This window comes from Aspergillus viridinutans (genome assembly GCF_018404265.1).
Source record: "Aspergillus viridinutans IFM 47045 DNA, scaffold_9, whole genome shotgun sequence".
In the NCBI taxonomy this organism is placed as follows: domain Eukaryota; kingdom Fungi; phylum Ascomycota; class Eurotiomycetes; order Eurotiales; family Aspergillaceae; genus Aspergillus; species Aspergillus viridinutans.
Window position 1 is genome coordinate 812,331 of NW_025091225.1, and position 23,077 is coordinate 835,407.

Below are 23,077 nucleotides of genomic sequence, written 5' to 3' on the forward strand. Positions count from 1 at the left end.
AGCCACGAACAAACAAAAATGTTGACTCTCCTTCATGAAATAGTGCGATGAAATGAACCACCTAGTATTTCTCCAAGGTGGCGAACCAGTTCTTGAAAAGCTCCACCTTCTTGCTCGAGACAACCCTGATTTGACCCCATCCGTCACCAACATGCTGAACAAGCTCCGACGACTTAACGGCTGGCCACGAGACCAGGCCGTCACCATTCGGATTTCCGGTTTTGATAAAGTTGGCCCAGTATTGATTCATAGTCTTGGCTATGGTATAGTCTTCCGTAGTCCAGGGCTTGTCGGTGGCGTAGAGGTTGTTCAGAACATAGTTGATTTCGGATTTATGATAAGCACCAGAGCTCTGGCCAGGAGGAGCGTGGTCCCAGAAGTAGTTGTAAACCGGGCTCTTCCGGGCAGTAGCCCAAAGCTGGGACCATAACAAGGTGCCGACCTTGGATCGGTCAGTGAACATGGAGTTGTAGGCACCAGAGGCCGTGGTCGAGTCGTTGGCCGGATACAACTCCAGGAAGCGCTCCGCCCAGACACCACTGTAAGTCTCGTTCACCTCCGAGAGATATTCTTCCAAGCTGATGTTCAGACCGTAGGTTGCGCCACTTTCGTCCTTGGTGTTTCCAGTTAGCACCGGCACATCGTTGGCTAGCCCCTTCACCAGAGTGTTCCAATACGTATCGGGCATGGCATAGTAATCCAGAGTCGCTTTAAACATAATCGTATCTTCCCGACTGGAGCCAGAGGCACCGTCGATCACTTGCTGCATGGTCAGGTTACGGGCCTCAGCGATACTGGACACGTTTAACTTTGAAAGGTATGTCTGACCCGTCTCAAGAGCATCGCTCTGAGTTACGTATCCTTCGGCGAGGCTCGTACACAAGGGATCCTCGGGGTCCCGAACACCACTCTCGATGATGGCTCCCACAAATAAACCCTTGGTGAGCTTGCTGTTCAGGATGTGCTGACTCGCGGCAGAGCCGGCGGACTGGCCCATGACAGTGATATGGTCGGGGTCACCACCAAACGCATCGATGTTGGCATGAATCCACTTAAGTGCAGCAAATTGATCGAGCATGCCCCAGTTACCCGAGCTGTTGGAGCCAGTGACCTTCTCGAACTCCGCCGAAAGCTCAGGGTGAGCGAGCCAGCCAAACGCGCCAGTTCGGTAGTTGTAGTTGACAAAGACAATACCCTGATCAGCCATGCCGCCACCATCGAAGAGAGCGTCGGCGGCGGTAGATTGGGCAGGGTAACTCCACATCACAACCGGAAGCTTAGCAGCGGTGGAATTTGCCGGACTCCTTATATTGAGGTTTAAGCAGTCCTCATCGATGGTGTAATAATTATCACCACTAGTGGCAGATGGACACACAGGACCCCAGTTGCGAGCATCCAGCGTGCCACTCCACGGGCTGGCGGGCTGTGGTGCCTTCCAACGGTTTTGGCCACCAGTGGTAGCTGCGAAAGGGATACCTTTCCAAACAGTAATATCTTTCCAGTGGGTTAGGTTGCTAGTGTTGGTGCTGTTGAAGGCGGGATAACCCTGCACACCACCATACTTGGTCTGAATCACCGTATCATAGAGCGCAGCAGACGTGACTGGCACCAGAGTGCATGTTACTGCGGTGGAAATGGCAACAGGATGCATGGCTCATTTGTATCTTAAAACATGTAAAAATGAAAGGAAGGGAAACTAATTACAGGAAGTAGGAAAATATATAAAGAGATGGTTCCTGTGAAAGAAAATCCGCCTCTTCATAAGGACATCTGCCGCTATGAAGGCCGCGTAATCACTCTTGCTATGAACAGATTCCCTTTTTTATTCAATCAGAGCACCTCCCTGGTTGCATTAGAAAATTGCAACACGCGTAGGTGACGTTGCGGAAACCGCTGAAGCAACAGATGAGCGAACGGCGGAGGGACTAGCAGGGGGTGTAATATTCTTAGGAGTATAATACTTTATGAATTCCAGGTTAGAAGCTAAACGCCGAGTGCTACAATCACTACCTTAGTTGGGGGTTATGTGAAAAAACTACCAGACGCCGAAGGACTACCAACTGGAGACAAGCAAAAGTGATGGTAGTGGGCTACAAAGAATTCTGTACTACTCCGACAGGTATATGAGCGTATCATTCGTTTACTCAAGATAGGTTTGGCCGTCCAAGCAATTAGAGCAAGGCCCATCCTGCAGTATTGGGCTATTCGAGGCTAGTACCAAGGTAGGGGTTCCTAGGATAAGATACTACGCCATGATCGCTATTGCCATAGTCTTATTACCTACTCCGTACCTTCACAAGAGTTACGGAGTACATTACAATAAATCCGACTTCTCTGGTCTGTAATGTCTATAAACAGCTGTCAACCTGTAGATCATCGGCGTCGGGGATAAGGATAGACTAAATCTTTATCTGCTTCTATAAGCCCGATGATGTGCTGAGCAAGCCTGGCAACGTGGGCAAAGGCGGCTTTCCTCATTCTCGAACACACTACTGCAAGAGGTTCCTGGCGCCGGAGCATTGACCCTGGACACTCGCCAGTAACAGAGGGGTGATCTCGCAGGCTTCTACCCCGGCATATCAGAACACCAGTGGAGCAACGCAGGCATTGGCGCATGTGGGAGGAGAATAGGAATCATTCAGTGTTGCCAATATTGTTACTAGTCCGGAAGTTTATAAGCCATTGCTATGACGTGTCACCATGATGATCAGTGCTCTATTGGAAACCCAGACTAAGCATTGTCAGTCTGGCGGAGATTCAGTAATTAAACGATACTGCTTTGAGATGATAGTCCCTTTTAGCCTAGGCTAAAGCATTATATATACCGATAAATTACGCGTAAGCATAGGATCTTCGCTAATATGGATGTTCACTCTTTGACTGAAAAGCCAGTAGAACGCGGCGTCTACATTATATCTTCAAGAAATTAGCAAAGAAGTGCCCGGGGTTCGTTTGTTTCAGGATCTCTCCTGACAATATAAGACCTTCAAAGCGTTCATCAGTGAGATAAGTCTGTCAGATTAAGGCCCAACCTAGAGGTTAGGTTAGCGGAACAGGAGAACCCAGCCCAACCCACAAAAATAACAACCCTACTTTGCGTTGAGTCCTCTATGTACTAGGATATAGGGCTATCCCAAGCTCTGATAGAGTCTATGACGTCCTAGCGAGGTTGCCAGACCTCTGCTGGATTTAGCTCTAATTGGCAGCTAGCTTCAAGCCCCAATTCCGTCGATCTGCACCTTAGAAGTATCACATAACCACTCGCATTTGCATTAGTTCACCCGCAACCTCTTAGTCCATAAGCCGATATTTAACTAAATCGGATTGATTTTTAACCGTCCACTCTCTTGATTACTCAACAGCCACAACAGGATGAGTTATGTGGAATATATCGAATATTACCTCGTCGCCTGCAGGCCATATTGTCTGCTGATGGTTGGTGTACTTTCGAACCCTAACTGAAGCAATAGTCACTATCGCTAGTCAAAGGATTAAATTCATCTGCTTGCCGTACAATACTATGTAAGTAATCCTCCATATAATCCGTCACTTCTACAAAATAGAACAGGTCACAAAGAGACGATTCCGGTCAAGTTGTGCTATTGAAAGAGCAAGGCCAACAATTAGCTATCAATATATCTATAGACTATTATCTACCCTTTCTATAACCATGTAAACACTGTCAAACGGTTACCAACGATCAGCCAAACCCTCGAAAGACTCCAAACGGGCGCAATATTAACAGCTCAGTCGTTAATGAGGTCTTCATCACTGATTTTCCTCCCGCCCTAGGACTCGGCCTTTTTGGTGGCCTTGGTCCGGAGTTTCATCATGAGGAATACAAGCCCGTAGATACCGACCACGAATACAACGACAATGCCCGCATTCCTCCATCCGTAGTATCGTTCTTGCAAGTTGAGCGTACGGAGGTAATCTCCGCCTTCAGTATACTGGCAAACGCGGCACCCGAGGGTATCGTCCGGGTTCAGAAGGTTCGTGGCTATTCCCACGCCACGCTGGTAGACATTGAGATATTCACCACATGTTAGATTGGGAGCCGGATCAAACACAGCTAGCTCCTCGGGCTTGCAGTGCACGGGCTTGTCCCAGGTAGTGAACACCAGCAGAGAACTCATGAGGTAGTTGAAGGGGTCGAGGTAGTACATCCTAAAGAAAACGGCCGTCAGAATCTGCTCAAGCTAGATCATGGTTCATGCAGGGATTGCCTTACCAGTATCGCCAGAATGGCACGATTTGGCTATATGGAATCATCACGCCGCAGAAGGAGACGAGAGTGGTAATCACCAGAGGGTTGACCAGTGATGCAAACACGGCGTTCGGTGTGTAAGCGGCAATCATCTGCCCTATGCCCGTGTAAAGGCACTCATACATTATCTGGGAAGGGGTTAGTTCTCGCATGCGGAAGACAGGTGGGCGGGCTTACTGCAACGAAAAAGACGCTTCCAGCGTGGTCAGCGGAGGTGGGAAGGCCGCTGGTAAAGTACCAGCAAACGTAATACAGCAGCGCACAGACAAGCAAGTAAGGAAACTCCGAGACTATGAGACCCGTCACGAAGGGAGCCCAGTGGTACATTTTGCTTTTCTTCTCCCGCGCCTCGAAAATATCCCGGCGGTCGATGAAGAGCGGCTGCAGCTGGGAGATAACACCCGGCGCGACAAAAATGAAGTTGAACACAGTAAAGAGGTTCTGTTGTAGATCTGTAAGTGCATCTCCAATCTTCCAGAAGGTGAAGCCGTTTAGCAGCGCTAGGCTGATATGCATGGCGAATTTGTTATTGAGGTATTCGGTATTCCGGAAGAGAGACACGTTCATACGATACGTCACAAGCTTGACTTGCGTCCAGAGCGGAGCAGCAAATTCGTGCGGATCATCATTTGCTGCTGTAGGTCGAGCCGCAGCTTCAGCAACCATGATATCCAATTCCTTGGAGAGTTTGTCATGTTCCGGGGACTCCAGCCAGACCCGGTTCCAATCACGACTCTCGCCTGCCGACACAACTTCAATAATATGCTCAGCAGGATTGGCTTCAGGTGGACAAGGCGCGCCGTGGCGACCAAAGTACTCCTTGACTGTGTTCGCATTCTGGCCAATATCTCCAAAGTACACCGTTTTCCCCCCGGCAGCCAGCAATAATAATTTATCGAATTGCGCAAACAGCTGTGCCGACGGTTGATGGATAGTGACGAGGATAGCTTGGCCTGCTTCTGCAAGCTTGCGAAGGAAGCGAACAGTGTTATAGGCAGCTTGACCGTCGAGTCCTGACGTGGGCTCATCAAGGCTCGTGCTGTGCACGCAACGCGTCAGTAATCTGCCCGAGGCCACAGTAATTTGCCTGAGGTCACAACTTACAGAATTTGGGGCTTTGCCACTAGTTCAACACCAATAGTAAGACGCTTCCGTTGCTCCACAGAGAGACCAGCGCCTGGTCGACCAATGAGGGTATGTTCAAGGTCATTCAGCTCGAGAAGATCAACAATGGTGTCCACGTATCGCAACTTTTCTTCGGTGGGTGTATCGCGAGATTGGCGCAATAGCGCCGAAAACTCGAGAGCCTCACGGACAGTCGCATAGGGCTCGTGGATATCCAACTGTTCGACATAACCAGCGGAGCGTTGGAAAGAAACAGGAAGAGGACGCCCATCTACTAAGACGGATCCATGGATAGTGCCCGAGGTTTTGCGTTGTGCGAGAACGTCCAGCAGGGTCGTCTTGCCAGCACCAGAGGAGCCCATTAAAGCCCCAAGCATACCAGGTTTGACATATCCTTGAACGTTGTCAAGAAGGGTACGGCCACCGTCAGCCGTTGGGACGGAATACGTCAGGTTTTTCCAAGTGAATATGCTCTTGTTGCGAAGCAGGTCCTTTCCGAAGCTGCCCCCTGATGCATCAGATCCGGGGCTGACAGGTTTCTCCGTGGGTTGCGCTTCCTCGTCTCTGGTTTGCAAAAGATGTTTTGATTTATGCTGTAGCTCTCGAGGGATCAGGAGTTTACGGTCCCCTTCTCCAAGTAGCTTCCACCTGGAGGTGAAAAATATTGTGAGCACAACGAAGAGCACCCACCAGGCGCAGATTATTCCAAAGTTACGCCATATATGGCTATGGCTAAAAGACATGCCTGCGAGATATTCATCACCGGTCAGGCTCGTCGCACCAGGTGCTGCACCGACAACACCGGCACATGATTGTCCCCCTTCACCATTGTAGTCAGGGCCGCTAGGAATTAGGTTAGGTCCGTAACACGGGATAACCTGGTCATGGAATTCGTTTCCAAGAAGAGCCTCGAATCCGTAGGCCATGGGATTGATCCAAAAGATCCATGCAAACCATGGATGCATCTCAGGCTTGATAATCATATATCCCATGTAGACAAACAGCGCTACAATCGAAAGACCCGAGACTTTGGATGCAGCGTCGAACGTGGGGAATGCGGCACCGACGAGTCGAAAGAAAGCTGTCATAGACATGGCAGTCATTAAGTTGGTGACTAAATACGTAAAGAATGCCCCAGCCGTGGTCTTCAGGCCAACCATAAAATATAGGATAAGACCGAAATGCATAACCTGGAATAATAGGATAGGAAAATCAGCAGCAATCTGGGCGATGCAGATAGCCGCCGGATGGTACAATGCGAAGGAGCGGTGTTTGGCGAGAATAGGTCGGCCGGTGAATGAGTCGGTAACCTCGGATAGGGCTATAAGAGCATTGTATAGAATAGAGAAAAACAGGGCACCGCCCTTGAGAAAAAGGCCGATAGAATTGTCAGGGGCCGAATAGAAGAGAGAACCACCGAGGAGTGCCTGGATAACTGTAGCCCCTTGCTTCATAAGTAGAGTCGCCTTGTCGCCCCACATAAGCTGGTACTGCCTGATAATGGCAGCCGTTACTTGAGTGAGGAAACCAGTAGTGACGGGGGACCTCTTGGACACACCCCTATGCTTCTCACGAGCAACCATTTCTTTGAATACGGCTGTCTTGTCAGCCGCTTCTTTGCTTGTCGGGTAGCTCTGGGCCTCTTCCAGCATCCTGGGCTTGATATGGGACTGTTCGTATGCAGTGCGGATCTCGTCGGCGGTGCGTGGGAACTTGTCGTCATGTCCAGGGGCAATGATGCGCTCAGTAGGAACTGTCACGCCCGTCAGGAAATCTCCCCGGTTGGAACCCGGATCACGCATGAAGCCCAGGCTCTCCATGAATGGGACAGCGTCCTTTTGAGGCCCGTAGAAGATTTGTTTGCCCTCATCAAGAAGCAGAACCTTATCGAAATGCTCGTAGATGCCGTTACCCGCCTGATAGAGGGTGACGATTGTACTGAGCCCGAGGAGATCGGTCATCACCCTGATGGCCTTGATCCACTCAAGAGCCGTGCTGGCGTCAAGGCCTCTTGTCGAGTTGTCCCAACAGAAGACGCTAGCACGAGTAGTGAGACACTCTAGAATTGAGACACGTTTTCTCTCTCCTCCCGAAACACCCCTAATAAAGGCATCACCGACCTTCGTCCGTGCGGTATGAGAGATTCCAACCGAGCCCAGGAGAAAATCCTTATAGAACTGGACATATTGTTCATGTGTCGAAATCCCATGCGGCAGTTGATATGGCACCTTCATGCGAGCGGCAAAGTCGATCGTGTCTTCAACGGTCAGGGTCGGAAAAAAGATCTCTTCCTCCGTGTTCATAACAATCTGGCCACGGTACTGCTTGGCTTCCACGGCAGACATGTTCCCATAGCTGACGTCTCCGCTGACCTCTTCGTATCCGAGACGATTGTTTGCGAGTACGTTCAGCAGCGTAGTGCAACCCGCTCCAGGCCGCCCCAGAACGAGCAACATCTCTCCTGGCTTAACGCATCCGAACGAACTCTCAATGATGGTCTTGGTTTTGGTACCTTTGCCACCCCTGTGGAAAGGGAAAAGCTGGGAGAGGACGTTCTCATTGAACATGGCGTTGCCGCCAACGCCTTTGACGGTGAGATTCTTCCAGGCGACGCCGAGCATTTTGGGCTTCTCCCCACCGTCTTCGTCCCGTTCCCTGATCTGGCGCAATTCGGACGCCATGTGCCATGTCGCTGGGGTATGATAGATGGATGCATTTTCCATATCATCCTTGACGTCTGCAGGTTGTAGTCCTTCATCAGCAAGTGTGGGCTCTGCATCCATGCTTGATGAACCAGAGGCCATGTTTGAGGGCAGGCGGATGTGGTAAAGGTGCAGACGTTATGAACTGCTTAAAGAGGCATAAACTCGGGGAAACCAGCAATTATCCACCAATTTATAAATAATAATAATCCAAAAGGGGGTTGTATCGGTGGCACAACACCTAATTATTATATTGCTTTCTTGACCCAGACGATCAAGACCTCATTCCACGCTGTACCATATCTTCGCCACAAGAGGGCACTAGAATCCTTCCCTGACAGCATAATCAAAAGTTCACTCAACTACAACATTAAACCTCCTTATGGAATGATGAGTTATTAAACCGTCTTAACTGAATTACGGAGCACGTCCGACCGGATTGATTACTATACATTCCGGTCTTTGAGTCCTATTAGTATGGGACCCACGGCCTTTGGTAACGTCGCGGGTGGCAGATAAGGACAAAAAGGTTCCAAACCATTCTGATCACGGTCGACCGCTTTACTATAAGGCTTGCTGCTGCTGCTGCTGCTGCTGTTGCTGATGTAGTTGATGTAGTTTACAGCCTCACTGCCGGCGCAAGCGACAGAGGATAGAGACCACATGCAAATGATAAGAGTTACTATTCATACTTCCACGTCCATGAAAGCGAAAGGAGATCTGAAGAATTCAGGGGATGATTCTACCATTTATGAGTGTGTTGAGAAACCATGGGTGAAATAAAATAGAAAACTAGGTATAACCCCAGAAGGTGTTCCCCTGCGTCTCACTCGATAGTCAATCTAGGTCGTTGATAAACTTGCCAAAGGACCGTAAATGAGGTGTACTAAAGGAGTAGTTATACTGGGAGAAAAATTAAAGCGTCTCCAACATTTGTAGGTTCTTGGTTATTGGCTACCCGTCCCGTGGGAAAGAAAGCCCTACTCACCACGACTAATATATAGGGAATCAGCGGCTGAGACATAATTTTGCATAACGATTACTGATCTAGCTGATAACTTTGCCACTGGGTTTTCGTTCGGAGATCAAAGTGCTAGTCTGATTACTATCCCTGTTCGAGACAAGGGGTGAATAGTAACCAGTTCTAATGTTGTGTCGTTTGGAGTCGGGCATGAATAGTAATCAAATCCGAGCAGTAACAGATGACGTCATTACCAACGATCGTGCCCTCTATCCACTGGTCCATTCTGAGTTCATATCGGGTCTCGCCATTGCAAGACCGTCAACGGTCGACCTGTGTTATTTTAAGTCTTTTCAAGAAGACATCAAGATACTATACTGCAGCACCGGGTCAGTGAATAAACGGTCTCATGCATCTTTCCCCTGACGTTGCTGTCTTCCCTATGCATACTTGGCGACACGTCGAACCTTTAAACGCTTGAGGCAGGACGGTGTCCATCTCTTACAAAGGGCTTTTACTAAGCGGCCTTCTCTTTCCCGGGTGCGACCGCTTGATCAGCCCAGGCAGACAAGGGAAAGAGAGACGGACTGTACGGTCTGTACCCAACTACATATCCTCTCTCGCCGAAGATGGTGGATTCGAGAATTTCTTCCGTTACTGAGGATCATACTGAGCGGAGGAAAAGGGTTCGTCCAAGAAGCCAGATCAAGCAAGATGTGTCCCCAAATGTAGGGTCTTTCCAGCTGTCGAAAATCCAAAAACGCTGATCAGGAAGCAAAGAGGCGGAGGACCCAGGTCAGGTTAGCACAGCGCGCATATCGCTCGCGAAAGGAGGCCGAGCTACAAGCACTGAAGGCTCGCGTTCATGAACTGGAAATGCTCGTGGAGCGAATGAACGAGACTTTTCTATCCTTCACCGATGATCTGATGAAATCCGACGTCTTGTCAACATACCCGGATGTTGCGCGGAGACTCCACCAAACTATAGCGCAATCTCTATCACTTGCAAATCGGGCAGTTTTAGTGGCAGAAGATGACGCTGAACCCACCAATGCTGAGACAAATGTGCCAGACACAAAAGCGAACGCAGGTGTTGTTGATGCGACGGAGCAGGATGTAGCTAATGCTAACGACACCTATGATGTCGCCAATGTCCCTCTTCCTGACATCCTAGAGTTTGCTGTACGGGATGGGCGAGAGGATAGCAGCCAATACCCCGCCCAGATAACCCAACAATCTAACCTTGCAGTACCGGAAATACCAACACAAGCAACACCCCTTTATTCAACACCATTGTTCCTGAATAGCCCGTCCAGCACATACAGCCCGGAAGGAGCAAGTTTCGCCCACCGACTCTATCGTGCTTGTGCCGAACAAGGACATCAGTGTCTAACGAATCCGTCTTATCAGCTTGAGGAACTCACATACAAATTCAGGCTTCCTCTGAAAGTCTTTACGCTACAAGATATCAGAGCGCGTTTCGATGAATTTCTAAGCGGTGGACATCACGGAACCGTTATGGAGCTGAATATCCCTTTTATTAGTATTGGTGGCGCAGGAACGCATTTTAAACACAACCAGAGGAGCTATGACGCCGACAATGTTTCGTTCCAGCCGAGCATAATACAGGTTGCGGCAGAACGAGTCGACCCTGACATGCGAGGTGACTGGTTTGATTGTTATGATGTGGAGGGATATCTGGAAAAATGTAGAATTATCCCCGTTCGGGGGCTTGCCCTGGCAAAGATGAGGGTTCCTGCGGCTCTTCCGGGCTTGGAACGCGGCCTTCGCAATCAACGTGTCTCTGGTCCGAGCACTTCCCAACAGTTTGGGAACCAAAAGATCATCGATGAAACTATACTGATCGAATGTAAGTCCCCCCTTGGTCGACCCTTAAATTATTCGCAGTTATGGGCGTTTCGCAAGCTCATCTCTGTGGATAGTGCTAAGAATCTCTTGCGTGTGTCTCGGTAGAACCCCAGGGTTTCCTCGCGCTGCTGTCGAATCCTTCGCAATGGAGTATGCAACGATTACTCAAATTAGCTTTGAGTATCCGTATAACCTGCATGGGCGTTGAGAATGAAAGCAATGGCCCCGTCAACTGCCTTCTGCTGCGCGTCACGAAAACGATTATGTTATCAGTGCCTGGGTCTTGCACGCAGAAACCTAAAATGCAGTCAAGGTCCGGGGCTTTAATTGCTTTACAATGCCAGCTCTTTGGAATACTACCAGCCCATCCGATCCATGGACTCCTAGTGGTATCCTCTCGGCGAGGGCCCAGTACCCCGACGGTATAGACTTCAGCTTAATGACACAGTATTCAAGCAGTGACAATGTTGGCCGTCTGGGAATATTCACCACCAAAGATATAGATAAATAGCGATAATCATGTTCACGACGGTTGAAAGGTTCGTTGTATATTCAGGTAATATAGTCCACATCCTGGACACCAAGTCTCGAGGAAAGTTAAGGTCAAAGGGGTCAAACGTCCTCTAGCCGGTATGCGTGCGTTGCTTTCAGCAAAGCGACGGAACGATAGCGGAGCGGAACTAAGTCCGTGGGATTAAACTATGAGGTCAACAGGCCTATAAGACAGTATTTTCCTCCAGTGGCAACTCAGCAGACGGGCTGTGTAGCACACCCGATCCGGAACTACATAACATAAGAAGCGCAACCCAGGCCTCAGAGGCATATGGGCTATAGTTCATCAGTCTAAATTGGCATCGATGTAGAAGTTGTGCTGCAAGGCTTTGAGGACCAATGTAGCCTATCTAAAGCCGATATTTGGTTTTTCATATGTGACACACGCCTTTCTATCATCAATTGGACATTAACCGAACTCTAATGGTTATCCCGAGCTGATCCCTATGCGCTTGTTTACTTGTATGTAGGCACATGAGTGAAGTAAACTTGAATCAAGTGAACGTTATGCAGGTGCTCTTCGGTTGCCTCACCTCAACAATATATCTGCTAAGGAACGTACGCTCATGTAGCTCAATTAATAAGATGCACTATTTACCATGAACATTTTTGAGGGTGAAAGGGATAAGATCGTTAGTATATCTCCCAAGACCTTTGGTAATTCGTATCCGTCTATGTCATTCGATATACTGCTAAGGGTTGTGGGAGTCTGAAGCAGTTGATCTTCCGGAACAGGCCAAAGCGTTCGCTGAGAAGATTCCGGAATGCACCTTTTCTCCCGCCGAAGTTCAGGGATATTTGCTGCGCTATCGCGATTCACCACAGGATGCTGTAGCCGATGTCGAAACATGGGTTGACGTTGCTGGCTGAAAAAAGATCTGAAGACAATGAGCCGGATGATAAAAGACCTGAAGCTGGAGCGGGACACTTGGCTGAAGTCGAGGAGGGATCTGAGGAAAATTAAGATCCAGATAACGAGCCGTCTGCTTGAGGTCTTTCCAGAATTATCCACTTGTTTTGCTGTTGCCAAGGCACTGCTAACGGCGGGAATCGTAGGCTCCATAAGTATTGCCCCGGGCGCGGAGGCCAGCGCAGTGTATCTTGGCTCTCTTGAAGCAAATCAGAGCCATGGCTAAGCTCGCTAGGTGAAATTGTACCTTACTTCCTTTACACCAGCAGTCTCAGGTTCAATATAGATGTTTTTTCTCGCCACTGTCCGTTTCGAAGGGGGTCTCAGGTATGCTCTTGTGAGAGCTGGCACAGAGTGAGAATGTGTATTTGAGCCGTAAGGACGTCACTCGTTATCGGCATTGTTCATTGCACTTATTAATGTCTGCTGGAAGAGAAGGATGCATCTTGTACTACATGGCCCTATAGCTTAGTTCTGGTTGGACAGTGGTCATTATTTATTGACTGCACTATGCAGGAGAGAGCAAATTGAGAAAGCTCTCTGTAGTCTGTGTTGTTGCTAAGTATAAAGGCTATGCATGACTTAGTGATGAAAGGAAACTTATATATTTACTTAGCCTAAAAAGTATATTATTGTAGTGATTAGGCCTGATGGTGTTTCCTGTATCTGGTAGATTATAGTATAGAAGGGATAGGCACCTTTTCCCAGCTGCTATATTGGACAAGCCAGCTCCTGATTAAGGCAGGTCTATTGCTAGTATCTTAGCTCATTAAAAATATAGTAACAGTGACCATAAACACCCTAGCTATGGAATATTATGGGGAATTAACAGCCTTAGCAACCATTTCCTTGGGAAAGCGCACCTTATTCTTGGGCTTGGGCTCTCTGGTGATGAATTTGCCAACCTAGTTGAGTAAATTCATATACTAAAGAGTCTCAAGGATAATTATGAGTCATGACAGATACTCACCTGAATATTAGTATCTGTAATACTATCCCGGCTGATTCGGGCGTAGCTGTCCGCTTCAATCTCTTGTAAAGAATGCGATTACATGTTAGTCTACTGAGGCGTATGTTGCCGAAATGGAAAGCAGAAATGACAGTCAGGGTTTTCAGGACAAGCTGTGGTCTGTTCGCCAAAATAGAGTTCAGCACGGCCCTATCAAGGAATCTTCCATGTACTCCAAAATCCCACAAGATCCACATGCTGATGTGAAGTGCCGTTCCGACGGTTCCGTCCTCTCCACGTGCACTGCCAGAGCCAACCGGTTGGTACGCCACTGTATACCTGTAGGTAGACTTGGAAAATGTTCCTGGAAATTACTCGGGGATTTCCAGGAAATAATATCACGCACCATAGGCGAGCATTTCTATTCGCAGCACTGCACTACCTCTCCCATGTATAAGTAGAGTCGTAACGGTCAACTTTCTTCGGTATTCCTTTCTTTTATCAGGGATACGCTCGATACGAAACGTCCAATTGCTGACTCAAAATGCGACGATCATTTGTCGGCCTCCTTGGCAGTCTTGCGCTTTGTGCACCTTCTGGTGTGTATCAACATCATCTATACAATTCAGTTCCTCCCTTTGTCCAAGGCTGATTTATGAAAAGTTTCTGCAGGTTTCAACAAACCCTTCCGTTTCTGTCAACTCGGCGATATCCAGATTGGTTTTGGCCTTGATGGATGGCAAAATGATACTTACCGTATGGGTTTGGCTGCCCAACAAGTCAACACCGAGGATTTCGACTTTTGCATTGCCGTGGGTGATTTGACCAATGACAGGTCAGTTTCCTACCCTTCTAGATGCATAACAGTGAAGTGGCCCTCCCAGAACCTAGGCTAAAGCAACTTGCAGATACGACTACGAGGTCCAGGCTTTCCAGGATACATTCCCCCAATTTAAGAAGCCCGTCCATCTTCTCCCCGGAAACCACGATATCAGCAATGTTGCGACCCTTGAGCAATTCACCCGGGACTACAATGTCAGCGACCACAGCTCCTTCAGTCACCAGGGATATCGCTTCGTGCTCCTAAACTCAGTCACCTTGATCAGCAATCTCACTGAGTTTGAGAGCTACACCGCTGCAGAGTGGGCTTGGTTTGAGAACCAGCTCGAAGCCGCCCAGCATGCAAAGGAAGAGATCATTGTCGCGCATCATCATCTCCCGTTTGAATTCACTGAGGATGAGGCTGACGCATACTGGACCTTTCCCAACCGCGTGCGTGGCAGGTACCTCAGTCTGATCAAGCAGTATAATGTGCACCATATCCTTGTTGGTCATCGTCATGAGACCAAAAACATTTATGCTTCCGACAAGTCGTTCACCATCTACGTTGTTGCGGGTACGGCCAGGTTCTTCGATGACAATGGATTTGGAATCAACTATTTCGACGTCAATGGAGAGAGTTCGAGCAAAGATGTGACGCAGCAGTATGTCCATCTCAAGGGCGTTACTCATATGAAGAGGTCTGAGGGTTTGCCCAATGGATGCCCTGATATCTTTGCACATTAATTTAAGGGAGACATGTATTGCAGACACCATTAAGGTGATATTGACCATTGTCACACCAACTATCATTGGCTAGGGGAGACTTAGCAGGGTTGATGGGCATGATTACTTGTAACGAAGCCGGTTGGACCCCTTTACCTTTACCAGGTATTTTCCCAGCAATACCAAAGGGTGTTAACAGAAAATAGTTGAGCTACCTATTTTGGTTTTCGCACGGGGCTGAAGGTTGGAAAAGGACGGTCATGCCAGCAAATCCTTCGCAGAGAAAAATGATACATTTTATATATACACATGTATATAGCTTGACTTGATACATAAATATCCTGTATCATCATGACCATGGTGAAAATATTAGTTTCGTGTTTTAGCCTTGCACAGAGCATACCTCATACATACCGCATAGATTGTACCTTCCGAATGCTGCTCAGCCGACTGCTAGTGGCATGCCGTTACGGCTTGAGAAGAAATTTTGGGATCTACAGAGAGGGTGTGTATGTCATCAGTGATGCAAGTAATATATGTATGATGCGACCAAGTCAAATACACAGAGACGTTTACTTTGGGAATTGAAAATGCATCTCAAACAGCTTGCATTTCAGGGCTATAAGAGGAGCTCTGTTTTGACTATAAAATAAAGGATATAGAAACCATGAATCCTGCCTGTCAGTAATTTCAACAGTCATATTTATTATTTTACTCTGGTGAGCGGAAACTTCCTAAATTTTGTTACAAATACATCCGTTCTCCTTTATAACTCGTGATATAAACAGATGACTATGTAGTACATGATAACTCGCAGGCCCAACATATGCCCGACGGGCTGGAGCTCTATCAGATTAGCGCCTAAGGCCCTATAATTCTCAGTTCAGAGACAACACTTTCAGAAGTAATTAATCCTGACACTGGGCCTTTATCCTTAAGCTTGCTTCTGATATTGGGGGGCATAGATATTTGAGACTTTTTGAGATGAGAAGGTAGGGAAGACTAAAGGAAAAGGATTGCTTATTGAAGTGGTGTTAAAATATTATTATCGCAATGATCATGAAGATGTAACCCTAGGCTGCACCAACCTAGCTCCTGGTGCTTATCTCCAGCAAGCCTTATGAGCGGAGCACATGTTTCCAGAGTCAAGACCTGACATCCCCTCTTCCATTTCTGTTAATAATAATGATATTGATAATAATCACAATAATGCGGACCATTGCAAAGATCCTATTCCCTGTACGACCAGAAATGGAGAGGATCGATTGTGTGCAACGTGAGCCTGAAGGTCGCTTCTGGGTAGGCTATGGCTCCGGCCCTGGGGTGAAGGTGTTCGGGTACCCCTCCAAGGGTGTTGTCTATGTCCTGGATAACTGTTTCGGTGTAGAACTGGATTTTCTCGGACTCGACCGGTTCAACGACACCGAACGCCCATCCAAGTCAGATCCCGATTGGCAACCGAAAGAGGGCGCACACCGCCACCGGCCTCAGTTACCATTCTCCTTTCCCCTGACTTTTTCCTTTTTATTTATTTTTGATTATTCTTTTTGTGCATGTCTAATGTCTAAAAGTGCGTCGCCCTCGGCGCTACCTTTGTTTGGATGATTGCTTGACGCTCCTTTTCCTCATCCACGCGATTTTTCCCGATTTCTCATGGCTCATAGGTCTCTTGTTTCACTTTTTCTCTAGATCGTGGATGGACTGCGAGTCTCGCTCTCTATTTACAGTAGTATTCCTCCTGTGACCCCGCTTCAGTCACGACCTTCCTATCCCCAAACTAATCGCCCCGCCACGAGAAACAGCCAACGCATCTGAAAACATGGAGCCCCAGATGTGTTACGACGATGTCGCATGGGAACAATCCGACGATGTCTCCGACAATTGGTTGCTTCAGTTTCTTGATATCGACGTCAAGAGACTGATTGCGAAATTTATCCTGAAGCATGATTCTGGTGACGACCCCGAGTTTATAATTCTTCAAAAGGGGTCTTTCAATATCACATTACAAATGAAATACACATACAGCGCGACCAACATCCGCTTTTCACAGCCTGGGGCCATTCTTTTTCCTGAGGAAAAAGTTCAGAATGAAGTTGCTGTGATGCGATATATCTCGGACCAGACATCAATCCCAGTTCCATTCATCCTTCACTCGGGTACACGGGAGGAGAGCCCCCTCAATCTGAGCCCTTTCATTATAATGAGCCATATGGAACATACAACAACCATGTATGATGCTCTCAACACACCAGGATGTCTAAATAAAGAGCGGGGAGTCCTTGACCCAAATATTAAAGAAGATCAACTTAGAATGCTATACACACAACTAGCAAAGATCCTGCTTCAGCTTTCTCGGCCAGAATTCCCTAAAATAGGGTCCCTTCGTTAGGTGGATGATTTTTCCTGGGAAGTGACTCGCCGGCCATTGTTAATGAATATGAATGAGCTTGTGCGTTTAGGGACTCTACCTCGATCAAAACTTCCACCCATAGATGCCACTTTCAAGACAGCATCTTCATACATTGAAGCCCTGGCACAGCTCAACATCCAACATTTACTGCATCAAAGAAATGATGCGGTGCAGTCTGCAGATGACTGTCGCCGGAAGTTTGTTGCAAGACAGCTGTTTTACATGCTTGCCAGGGATAAGAAATTGTCTCTGCCAAGTTTTGAGAATGGTCCATTCAAACTGTGGTGTGATGATTTCCGGCCAGCCAATGTTCTTCTCAATGAAGATATGCATATTGCCGGTGTGGTGGACTGGGAGTTCACATATGCAGCACCAGTGGAGTTCTCATACGCGCCACCATGGTGGCTCCTTATCGAGAAGCCCGAATACTGGTCCAAAGGTATAGAGGACTGGGCCCAAGTATTCGATCGCCGCCTAAAGACGTTCCTCACGGCAATGAGGCATTGTGAAGATATGGACGCTCAGTACAGCCAGTGCCGGCTCTCGGATCAGATGCAGCGGAGCTGGGAGAGCGGAGACTTCTGGGTGGTGTATGCGGTTTTGCACAGCTTTGCGTTTGATGCGATCTACTGGCAGAAAATCGACCAGCGGTTCTTTGGGCCTACGGAGACCGACGATCCCAGCGAGGCATGGAAAGAGCGGTTGGACCTGCTGGATGAAAACCAAAAGGGTGAGATGGAACGGCTAGTGACGAGAAAGCTTAAGGAGATGGAAGACAGGGTTTTGGCGTGGGACCCGGATGAGTATACTGAAGCATTTCGCCAGGGGTTGATGAGAAGGAGAGAAGAAAAAGCAAATGAGGCCAAGGAATCTCACCAGTGAGCATAACTATGTACGTAATATAAGCAGGATATTTAATATTCCCCTTTGTTTTCTTGAAAAAACAGACTTCTTAAGATTCAATGACTTTCCTGCCTTCTACGCAGTTGAAAGTAATTAGTACTGTAACTAGCTTTGGTATCAGAAAGCTGAAGTAACCCAGCAGGCTCATGGTGTCGCAGTTTCAAACCGCAAAACAACCGTGTCCAATCAGCCAGCCCCCCCCCCCCCCCCAGTAAAGCACAGCCTGAACTCCTTCTCAACATCTTCCCATGCAAGCCCTCTAGCTACTAATATCTATAGGACCTCATCTTCAGCCGCTGAATAAGGTTAAGCACTGCAGGGAGTAGGCAATGAACTAGATGCTTCAGATACTTCAGCTCTAACTCTTACCCTTATTCAAGGACCCCTTGCTTTCTTATCCATCTCTAATACAGTGCATAACAGCCTCTTTTAGCTAGAAGGCTTTAATTAGCTACTATTAACCTTGGTATACAAGCTACTTAAAGCAGCATATTAATAGTTAAGCTATAGAGGGGATGTTTCAGCCACCTGCTTAAATAAGGGCTAGACCTTTAGTTAGGGTACATCCAGCAAGCCTTCCTCACCTTTATATAGCATATAATAACTTAAGAAACTATTATCATCTTTATTACTTACACTAGTACTGCCAGAGCTTTTGCAGGTAGATGGTGGTGTATCAGGTACTTCTAACACTAGGTTAGTATTAGCATGATATATCCCATTATCAGTACAGTGTGCCAATAATGATAACTTACACCTAAATAGATCATAATTTTGCGCGCATAAGAAGGTTTCTAGGCAGGGTGGATTAGTATTATTAAAGCTAAAGCTACTTATTACTTTATAGTCACTTTTAAGACTTTAGGTAGTATCTAAAAGAATTACTATTAAGTAACGCCTCTTAATAATAGAACTAGGTAGATTTGCATATACCTTTACTTCGTAATAAGATAATATTCTCTGCTTTAGTACTGCTAAGCACCCTAATTTAATAATCTAAAGAAGGCAACTTAGGTTTACTAGTAATATAAATGCATCTACCATAATTAATATATGGAGATGTGGTGCTTTTAGATGGGGTTGGAAGTTCAGGTAGGGTGTATGCATGAGAAAAGAACTTGGAAGTGGGAGGTTTAGGGGGCAGGGGATGAAATGGCAGGGTGGGAAAGTGTGAGGGAAAGGGACAGTGCCAAATTGTGACTTTTGGACAGGAAATAATGATGTCACTAGAGGTCTGTTATAAGAAATCTGATGATTCATACTAGATGAGGTAAGAGTTAGGAAGTGAACTAAATACAGAAGGTATAGAATTTAAGTAGTAAATTATGCTATGTGCATAGCTGCTTAATAAGAGATAGACTAGGGTATTATAACCTGCCCTAGCTAGGCAGATGTTAATTTACTAGGCTTATCTTTTTATGCTTAATAACAGAGTATAGTAGTATAGATTTACTATTTTCCTATATTTTAAAGAATTATAGATCCTGCAGTCTAACCCTGCTATATAGTGCTTTGATATTATTATTATATACCCTCCTGATTTAATACTTAGCTAATTATGAATAACCATCCTAAGCAAGGCTTTAGTTAACCTAAGGGATTTACCTAATATTACCCATAATTAGTAATTGCTGAATGCACTCATCATATGACCATAGTAACTATTTAATAAGAGATGTAGATAATAGTGCTTTTAGTAATGTTCTTTCTATAAGCTTATATTATAGGGTATAGAAGGCTGGAAAGTTAAGGATAAGACCCTAATTAGTTATAAAGATTACTAATAGTATTACTAGTAAGGCATTTATGTTATTAGATTTATTTTACTAAAAATAAGATTCTAATAGTATTACTAATAAGGTATTTATACTATTAGATTTATTTCACTAAGGGTATAATCTTATCACTATCTAGGTAACTCAAGTATATATATAGTAATGTATACATAATTAGCACAAATATAATACTAGAACTAGTAACTGTAGAAATACTAGGGAGTAGGGGTAGTAGTAAGGTATATTTAACCTTAGAGTTATTAAAAGTTATAGTATCTGTGTCTTACTCTTTTAGAAGGTAAAGACAGACCGTAAAGTTAAGTAAGTAAATAATATAGAGGACTATCTACAGAACTATAGCTCTTAAGTTAATAAATTTTACTGTAAGTTAAGGATAACTAGGTAATATATCTTATTTTTTCCCCCTATGATTTAGATGATTTCACTAGAAGTAAAAAAAAGGGGAGATATTATTAGCTTAGCTAGCTTAACAACTAGTTAAGACTAATAGTTAGAAAGAAAACTATAAAGTAGAGATAAGAGGAGAGGGGGAGGCATAGCTATAATTTCTAATAGGAAAAAAAGAGGGGGGTTAGTAGTAGCTATCTAGGTAGATGAAATAACAGGAGTGACCAGAAGGGTGTAGAATATTTAGGGGGATTTAGGGGGAAAAAAGAGGTTAGGAGAGATGATGGTTAGGACAGTAAGGGGATGGTTCTTATATACTAGAGGTCATAATGTGACAGTGTTATAAGATAGTGTATTAGGAGACCATACCCAAAACAGCAAAACTAATCACAACAGGAAATTCACAGGTCCTTGCTTTACACATGATATTGGGTAAAGCAGGAGCTATGGGGGCAGCGCGGATCCACAATGCGCATGATATGGAGGAACAGTGCAGATGGATCAAAAAGCTGGGGGGTGTCTTCTACACTGACCCCAACGACTGCCCCTATCTTGATCTTTCTTGACTTGATGACAAAAGTACATAGCATAGGGAGTGCGTGACTATAACTTTTATCCAAGAACCATGGGGTTTAACCAACCAATCACCCACAACCCAAATAGCTAGCTAAATCGACTGCTCTCTCTTCGGTGATTGTCAGCTGTTAGACATAGATTTGAGGGAATGAAATGCATGAAACAGCTAACCACTGTTCGGTCAGCAGCTAAATTCTGTAGTCTTGTTAATGGCGTGATAGTTTCTGCACTTGTCTTGTACTGGCATGATTTTCAATTATTCTAGCGGATTATTGAGGGGTTGGCGATGTTGGCCAGGCGATACCCCTCTGTGATGCTCAAGAGGCCCCCGAAAGAGACTAAAATGGGAGGAGATGTATAAAGGTGAGAGAATACCGTGAGATGAGGTCAGTAACCCGCGCAAGATGAAGCTCTTCACCCCAGCTCAGTTGCTTGGGCTGAGCAGTTTGGTTATGACCCCGACAGCCACAGCATCCAAGTTTTACTCGCAGATTCAGCCATGTCCTGAAGCTTGCTCGGTCGTGGCGTGGGCCTGTCCTCTACCAACTGGACCTCTTACCATTCTTTGAATCGTTTGGATCGCTGCCGTGGAACTGTCCTCTTTGATTTCAATATCTTCAACATGATTCAATATTGAATACTAAGGTATCAATATCCCGACTAGATGATGATTCGATGTTGAATCGATATCTCGACTAGGTGATGATTTAATATTAAATACTATGGTATTGAATTGATATCTATACTAGGTGATGATTTAATATTAAAACTATACATGCAGTGTGTGCAATCATAGGGTAGCAGTAGTGGTAGCATGTAATCTTTGTAAAAATACCAAAAGTCCACATTGTAGATATAGTCCGCTGTACTTGCCTCTATCTGGTAACATCCACCACGGAGTCCGAAAAAGATCTTCACAAGGTGAAGTGGCTTGAGTGGCTTATTTATGTGACGTTATCTACAAGTTTCTTGCCCTACACTCGCCTATTTAATCCTCCTTTGGCAAATGTGTGATTTGCGGGTTAAATACCCGAAGCAGGTGCTGTAGAATGCCATGCAGGTTGATGAAGTAGGATGGAGTCGCCAGATTTGTTGATGATCGTCAAACATGAGAAACATGGCTATAAGGGAGAGCCTTTCACTTGTTATTAGTGAGAGGCAATATCTTCATCCTTCTCAGTCACAACATCTCGCAAAGAATAATGAGCCCATCAATACAAATGCCGTCGTTCGCCAACGACCCGAAAACCAATTTTTTCATGCCAATTTCCCATATTTATGATCCTATCCAGACCTCTAACGACAGTGCCTTTGATCCCGGTTTGTTTGCTTTCCTCGAAGCAACCAATGGCGACGGAGATGCCAATTCAATTCCACTGTCCCCGTCGATGATGGGCATCCCTTGGCCCAGCAAGTTTCCTGGCTGCCGTCAATGCAAGCACTGGGAAACCGCACAACGTATGACGAAAGAGCTTCTCTATGCTATCTATCAGAACTACAAACAGGAACCACAAGATGACGGCAAACTCCCCGTCGATTTGCAGAGAACTTCTACCGATAAACGATCACTCAAAGAGAATGAGCTGATAGCCACGGCCGTCAAATCGACGGTTTACATGTTTCCCGATGCCAGTCCCGTCAGAGCGGGAATGATAGCGCAGTCTATGCTGCTTATCTTCTTGCACGATGGTGAGTATACGCAACGGCCTTACTGGAGTATATGTACGTTTATAACTTTGCCTTTTCTTTCTCTCAGACGTCGTCGAAGAGTCACCTGTAGACGCAGTAAGCCGTTCGCGAATCCATTCTCGAAACGGAAACTGAGTTTTCTGAGGAATTCAAAAGATTGAAGCTGTCGGGCGAGTTGTCGGACGGTCAGCAACGGTTCATAGAAGCGGGGACTCTGTGTCTTGTTGGACACATCTTTTACTCGGCCACATCTGGTCGATATGGGGGTGCACGTGCTGCTCTTTAAGGCTTGTTGCATTGTATTTAGCGTCATTTAGTTGCATATGGGCACTTTTTATATAACTAGAGCTAGCGTATCTTACAGGCACTTCTGTTCACCGGGGAAATGGCTACAAACATAAATGTTGCCTATATAGTCTTGGTGCTGCATCTATAC

General features: G+C 46.2%; 7 protein-coding genes across 7 annotated transcripts; 5 read left to right on the plus strand and 2 right to left on the minus strand.

Moving 5' to 3' along the window:
- Nucleotides 1–61: 61 nt before the first annotated feature.
- Nucleotides 62–1,651, minus strand: Aspvir_009907 (carboxylesterase/lipase family protein; the record flags this gene model as incomplete). Its single annotated transcript, XM_043273045.1, has 1 exon — nt 62–1,651. The coding sequence occupies one exon, from the start codon at nt 1,649–1,651 to the stop codon at nt 62–64; it is 1,590 nt and encodes a 529-aa protein (XP_043128980.1).
- Nucleotides 1,652–3,788: 2,137 nt separating this feature from the next.
- On the minus strand, nt 3,789–8,196 carry Aspvir_009908 (uncharacterized protein; the record flags this gene model as incomplete). The annotated part of the gene is made up of 4 exons (XM_043273046.1): nt 3,789–4,167; nt 4,232–4,395; nt 4,445–5,306; nt 5,372–8,196. 4 exons carry the CDS (start codon nt 8,194–8,196, stop codon nt 3,789–3,791), a joined length of 4,230 nt encoding a protein of 1,409 aa, XP_043128981.1.
- Nucleotides 8,197–9,684: 1,488 nt separating this feature from the next.
- Nucleotides 9,685–11,029, plus strand: Aspvir_009909 (bZIP transcription factor; the record flags this gene model as incomplete). The annotated part of the gene is made up of 2 exons (XM_043273047.1): nt 9,685–9,783; nt 9,827–11,029. 2 exons carry the CDS (start codon nt 9,685–9,687, stop codon nt 11,027–11,029), a joined length of 1,302 nt encoding a protein of 433 aa, XP_043128982.1.
- A 2,850-nt stretch (nt 11,030–13,879) lies between these two features.
- Nucleotides 13,880–14,901, plus strand: Aspvir_009910 (metallophosphoesterase family protein; the record flags this gene model as incomplete). The annotated part of the gene is made up of 3 exons (XM_043273048.1): nt 13,880–13,934; nt 14,008–14,170; nt 14,244–14,901. 3 exons carry the CDS (start codon nt 13,880–13,882, stop codon nt 14,899–14,901), a joined length of 876 nt encoding a protein of 291 aa, XP_043128983.1.
- Nucleotides 14,902–16,131: 1,230 nt separating this feature from the next.
- Aspvir_009911 (uncharacterized protein) lies at nt 16,132–17,269 on the plus strand (the record flags this gene model as incomplete). Its single annotated transcript, XM_043273049.1, has 2 exons — nt 16,132–16,319; nt 16,636–17,269. The coding sequence occupies 2 exons, from the start codon at nt 16,132–16,134 to the stop codon at nt 17,267–17,269; spliced, it is 822 nt and encodes a 273-aa protein (XP_043128984.1).
- A 243-nt stretch (nt 17,270–17,512) lies between these two features.
- Nucleotides 17,513–18,172, plus strand: Aspvir_009912 (uncharacterized protein; the record flags this gene model as incomplete). The annotated part of the gene is made up of 1 exon (XM_043273050.1): nt 17,513–18,172. The coding sequence occupies one exon, from the start codon at nt 17,513–17,515 to the stop codon at nt 18,170–18,172; it is 660 nt and encodes a 219-aa protein (XP_043128985.1).
- A 4,000-nt stretch (nt 18,173–22,172) lies between these two features.
- On the plus strand, nt 22,173–22,927 carry Aspvir_009913 (uncharacterized protein; the record flags this gene model as incomplete). Its single annotated transcript, XM_043273051.1, has 3 exons — nt 22,173–22,641; nt 22,709–22,737; nt 22,787–22,927. 3 exons carry the CDS (start codon nt 22,173–22,175, stop codon nt 22,925–22,927), a joined length of 639 nt encoding a protein of 212 aa, XP_043128986.1.
- Nucleotides 22,928–23,077: the final 150 nt, after the last annotated feature.